The following is a 6000-nucleotide window of genomic DNA, read 5'->3' as shown; positions in this document are numbered from 1 at the left end:
GGCAGGAGGATCATTGCAAATTCGAGACCAGCTTGGGCTACAAAGTGAGCTCAAGGCCAGCCTGAACTGCATAGCAAGACCTTGTCTCAAAAAGACAAAGAAAAGAAAAATAATAATAATAATAAAATAAAAAAATAAAATAAAACTGGAAAATTTCAACTCTAAAGAACAAAAAGGGGGTGCTGGGGATTTAGCTCAGCGGTGCAGTGCCTACCTGACAAGCGCAAGGTCATGAGTTCGATTTCCGGTACCAGAAAAACAACAAACCAAGAACAAAACGGAAGTACGACAAGCTTTGGGGAACCTATTTACGTGTATGTATACATGTATGCGTTACTTTTAGTTAGAAAAGGATCCACAAAGTTTAAGCTTGTACCTCAGCGACACATTTAGGACACCTCCAGTCTCCTTTGGGAACATCAGGTAGTGGTGGAATTAGACAAAATGTATGATAGCTGTCATCACATCCATCACACAAAAGCAATTTATCTTCATTGTTTCCTCGACCACAAAACATACACACATAGAGATCCACCTGTTAAACAAATAATGAAAGTCTAGTTTCTATAATAGAGAATATTACGTTACCAGGATTTCTTTAAAACAGACAACATGATATACAGCAAAACATAAATTCACTTAAATCCTAAATATCTACTTTAATTGATACTTTAACACTTTTTAATAGAACTCCCTAAATTTCTCTCCAGAGCATCTACCACCAAATTAATAAAAGCATATCAAATCGTTAAAGAAACACTACAAATGCAGGGTATATAAAAATTAATTTGTATTTTTTAAATGCCGTTCTTTCTAGATATAAGTACCTTTGGTAAAGAATGAATACTGATAACTGCTTATAATAATTTACAAATATCCATGGGTATTTGCCAGAATTGGCTCATAGATTCTCCCTACCCACACCCATATCCACACCCATACCCACACCCACACCCAGCTTTATGGATACCAAAGTCCACTGATTTTCAAGTAAGGATATGCAATGGCATAATATTTGGTTATAATAGTATATGCACAGCCTCTAATATATAAGCTATCGCTAGATTACTTATAATACCTAGTATAATGTAAATGCTATGTAAATAGATGTTATACTATATTGCTCACGACAAGAATAAAAGTCTGTACTTGTTCAATACAGACACATTTTTAAAAAATATTTCAATCTACACTCGGTTAAACTCTCAGATGTACAACCTGAGGATACAGAGGGTCAACTGTATACAGAGTCACACTCACTCTCACTTCATCACCCAAAGGCATATGACTTAGGGGGAACAGTCTATACACGACACAAAGCAAGGTTAACATTACAAAAACCAAAGCCGTAACTTCAGGTTTGCCATCAAGTCTTCTAACCAAATACGCTGATGAAACAACATACAAGAACATACCAAGGTAAAACTGTGCAAACCAAAATTAAAATAAATCCTTTCCCTCCTAACATATCCCAAAGCACTTACAAAGTTAACAGAGAGAGTTCCTTTCCGTTGTCTCATTTGCATGTTAAATGCGTCTGACCTGTTGGTAACTTTTCGTCTTCGGGTGACCTCATCTTGAAATAAAAAGTTATATAATAATAGTAAAAACTAATGTTGAGCGCTTACTATGGACCAGACACTATTTAAAATTATTTAAATTAGTTAAAAATCTCACAACACTATAAGGTAGATATATTATCTGTGGTTAAAGATAAAGAACCTAATGTATAGAGAAGTTGGATAACTTGCTCAAAATTACAGAGCCAATCAGTGGCAGATTTGGGATTCTAATCCAGACAATGAAGCTTCAGACAGTTTAACCACTGATGCCATACTGTCTGTATGTAGTACTTACTACATCTACATAATGCCTGTATGTATGCTAAAATGAACCAGGGAATAATTTTTTAAGATCACTGCCAGCCAAAACAATAATTCAAGTTTTAAGATCACAGCCAGCCAATGCAAAAATTTCAAGAATGACAAAGTTCTGAATTCTTAACAAGGTAATTAAAAACATTATAATGTATTTAGTAAATCCTATTAAACAAAATGCTCTGAGAGTGATGGAACAATATTATCTGATCTTTTATAGTTCAGTCTAAGATCTGAATTATGACTAAACTATCCATATCATAAAATGTGTAATTAATGTATGTGACTATAGTAGTTTAATAAATTCTTATAGTATAGTCAAAACATGCCAAACTTATTCTTTGTTAAAATGAGTGTCTTGTACGGGTCTTTTGTTGTTTTGTTTTGTTTTATTTTCCACTAGCACTAGGGATGAAACGCAGGGCCTCACACATGCTAGGGAAGCATTCTATCACAGAGCTACACCCCACCCTAAAATGACTTTTAAAACTGACCTGTTACATCGGGAAAATAAAACCTGTTTTTTGCATTAGCAACTCTCACAAAAATTTCAAACATAAGCTGAAGAGAACTAGGTTCACGGGGGAAAAAAAATTTATTTAAAAGAGTATTACAATGCCAGGCATGATGGCACACTCCTGTAATCCCATCACTCTGAGGCTGAGGAAGGAGGATGGCCACAAGTTCAAGGCCAGCCTGAACTGCACAGCAAGACCTTGTCCCAAAAAATGAAAATAAAAATAAAAATAAAAAATGGTATAACAACATATCGAGGGCAATTATTTTTTAAAAATATTGTGGTTAAAATTTAAATGTTCTAAGATCTTCCCAATATATTTTCATACTAACGGTTAAAGAATCCTCTATTCACCTTTTAATTTAAAAGTTATAAGCAATCATTAGATGAAAACCAATAATTTCACCATTACTAGCCTTTAGAAACTGCAATCAATTTCTGTATTGTATATCAGACATGGAGAAGGAAAATTCTCTCTTCTAAATCATAAAATTGAATATAATATTGCTCCTCATACTTTAAGATACATGCCATCAAAAGACAATTTGCATAAAAACCACTTTGCAAGTTTACAATTCTCAAGAAATTCCCAGCATGGACTAAAATTTAAGTATCACCTAATCTTTTTACAACTATATTATTACACTTTATTTCTCTTCATGACCAGTAACAGATTTTACCTTCTTTATCTTTTGTTCCAACTGTCAGGCCCACAACCTTGGGTCCAGCCCCAAAGATCTGAAGTTTCTTCAATTCTGTGTTTTTGTTCATTTCTCCAGATTCTGACTAAAAGATAACAAACAAAATCCACATTAGCATAATTATCTTGATTCATATATTAATTTTCTTTAAGAAATGAAGTCTTGCTATGCTGCCCAGGCTGGCCTCAAACGCTGGGGCCTAAATAATCTTGCTGCCTCTGTCTTCAGGGTAGCTGGGAATAAACATATACTAACATACACAGCTCGTGTATTATTTTATTACCCCCAAAGTTTTAAGAGCCTCTTCAAAATGAAGGAAGAGCTGGGCACGGTGAAGCACACCTGTAATCCCAGCACTCCGAAGGCTGAGGCCAGAGGATTACTGTGGGTTCGAGACCAGTCTGGACTACACAGTGAGTTCAGGCCCAGCCTAAACTGCATATAGAGACCCTGTCTCTAAAGGGAAAGGAAGGAAGGAAGGAAGGAAGGAAGGAAGGAAGGAAGGAAGGAAGGAAGGAAGGAATCTCTTAATCTTCATTTATAACAGTTTAAAATAGTCACCAAAGCACCATGCAATACCCAAATTCCTTTCCACAAAATACTTATCTTAAAAAAGTACAGATGTTGCTTTGGATCTGGCTAAAGACAGACACTACTGGTTATTAGGCAACAGAAATTCCTACTTCTAACTTGGTAATGGATACCTGTCTTTAATTAGAGGGTAATATACCCAATCTTAAATGATGAATCATGACTACCATAAGATCATAAGGCTGGTCTCATTTCTCTTTGCAGGTGATGACAGGTAGAATAGGAATGTGACCCAATTTTAGCCAGTAATCTGTAAAGTTTATTGGAAGACTTTGGAAAAATTTTTTAATCCTCTAATAAAAGGCAAAGACTAAGTGATTTTGCCCCAACTACTTCTTCCTGCTAGAAAACTCAGTGCTGGACTCTGGTATCCACAGTATAATTAGGAGAGAACTCACCCACACACTAAAGGAAGCAAGGCCACTAGCCCTTGTAGTCCACACTTGTAATGAAGGACTGCAAGGCTGAGCCCCACCTGGGCAATTTAGTAACTTAGTAAAACCTGGTCTCCAAATTTAAAAAAAAAGTGCTGGAGATGTAGTTAGGTGTACAGGCCCTGAGTTTGATTCCCAGTTAGGAGTAAAGGCCCTGAGTCTTTTTCCTCCCCAAAAAGAAGCAGAAATATGAGAAAAGGCCTGGTCCTTCATGATAATATGAGCATGCAATAGCAATTCTAGAACTACCTTCCCCTAAAAAAATTTGTTTTGAGGCAAGGCCTCTCTATGTAGTCCAGCCGCTCTTAACACAGCAATCCTCCTGACTCAACCCCCCAAGTGTTGAGATTACAGGCACGTACCACCACACCCAGCTAGAAATCTTATGTTGAAAATGTGTTCTTATGTGAATAATTTATCACTAAGGTTTAAGCTACTGTCATCTGGCATTCTATCCCTTGAAGGTGAGAGCATCCTAATTAGTACCAGTGTTAAAACTTAAATTCAGATGATTCATAATCTCTGAATGCAGACAAATCAAATAGCTGAAATTTATTTTAATTGCACAATTAAATTAAAACTTAAATTCAGATGATTCATAATCTCTGAATGCAGACAAATCAAATAGCTGAAATTTATTTTAATTGCACAATTAAGAATAAGAATAGAAATAAACCAGGATAAAATAAAGATTATCTTATACATATGTTATGGCCATATAACAAATCCATAAAACCCTAACTTAAAAAACAAACAAAAAAACTAAAATGGTATTCCAAAATTTGCCTCTAAACTCTTGTAGACAAAGTTATACTAATCAGCCTCTACAGCTAGTCAAATACTAAACAAACACTACACATTCTTTACCACTATTTTAGCAGAGTAGAAAAACAAAAGCAGAAACATATTAAGTATAAAGCATTGTCATATCTGAGTATTTAATCAATTAAATCTTAAAATCACTTTAGCAGATAGGAAATACTCTAAAAAGAAAAAACAGGTGCTGGAGATTTAGCTCAGCAGCACAGCGCCTGCCTGGCAAGGTCATGAGTTTGATTCCTGGTACCAGAAAATAAATAAATAGATAAATAAATAAATAAATAAATAGAAAACAAACAACATTCTCTGTTCTTAATGGATTAAAAGTAGAAATAAAATTAAAACCCCAAAATGCCTTTTCACCTGGAAATATTTAACTATTAACAGGTAACAATAATAAGGTAACTATCAGATCACTGGAACAAATTAAAGCAGTGATTACAAGGGAACTTTATAATCATAAGTACATCAATAAAAACAAAATAATAGAAATAAATTTCCAACTCAAAACACTAGGAAAAGAACTAAAACATAAACTTTGTGGTACTGGATTAGAAGTGGAATAATCTCTATGAACATAAAATATGAAATCAGAATTTTTTAAAAACTTATTTCCTAACTGTGACCATTTAAAGGTCCTAGAAGCAATGATATCTTAGTAGGAACAAACACACCTTGTGCTCAGGTCATGATTTCTAAATAGCATTTCCCACTAAAAAGAACCAGGAATCCTTGCAGAAATTACTTATTCTAAGTTTAAAGAAGGGAAGGCAAGAATACCAGCATTTTGGTGCTAGGAAATAAATATTCAATACTAGTAGAAATATGTAAACTCCAGAACACATGAACCACCTTGAAATGACTCCCATTAACCAAATTTGTAACAATTAAATTAAAAAAAAAAAAAAAAAAAGGCAGCAATGGATATACAACATTGCATTTTTTAAAATCATGATCTACAATTGGGCTGGGGATATAGCTCAGTGGCAAAAGCGCCTGCCTGGCAAACACAAGGTCGTGAGTTCGATCCCTGGTACCTCAAAAAAAAAAAAAAAAAAAAC

General features: G+C 34.6%; 1 protein-coding gene across 5 annotated transcripts in view; it reads right to left on the bottom strand.

The window, feature by feature from the left end:
• The window catches only part of Kdm5a (lysine (K)-specific demethylase 5A), a 90740-nt gene that overhangs the window by 61260 nt on the left and 23480 nt on the right, over positions 1-6000 (bottom strand). For all 5 annotated transcript variants that reach the window (XM_013520164.1, XM_013520162.1, XM_013520163.1 and 2 more), the window contains 3 exons: positions 3075-3180; positions 1485-1576; positions 377-535 (listed from right to left, as the gene is read on the bottom strand). In XM_013520164.1, coding sequence (XP_013375618.1) covers positions 377-535; positions 1485-1576; positions 3075-3180 — 357 coding nt within the window. The remainder of the gene's footprint in view (positions 1-376; positions 536-1484; positions 1577-3074; positions 3181-6000) is intronic.

This window comes from Chinchilla lanigera, unplaced genomic scaffold, assembly GCF_000276665.1.
Source record: "Chinchilla lanigera isolate Chin_1 unplaced genomic scaffold, ChiLan1.0 scaffold00053, whole genome shotgun sequence".
NCBI classification, from domain to species: domain Eukaryota; kingdom Metazoa; phylum Chordata; class Mammalia; order Rodentia; family Chinchillidae; genus Chinchilla; species Chinchilla lanigera.
Note: the sequence above shows the minus strand (reverse complement) of the source record. Positions and strands in the feature narration are given on the sequence as shown.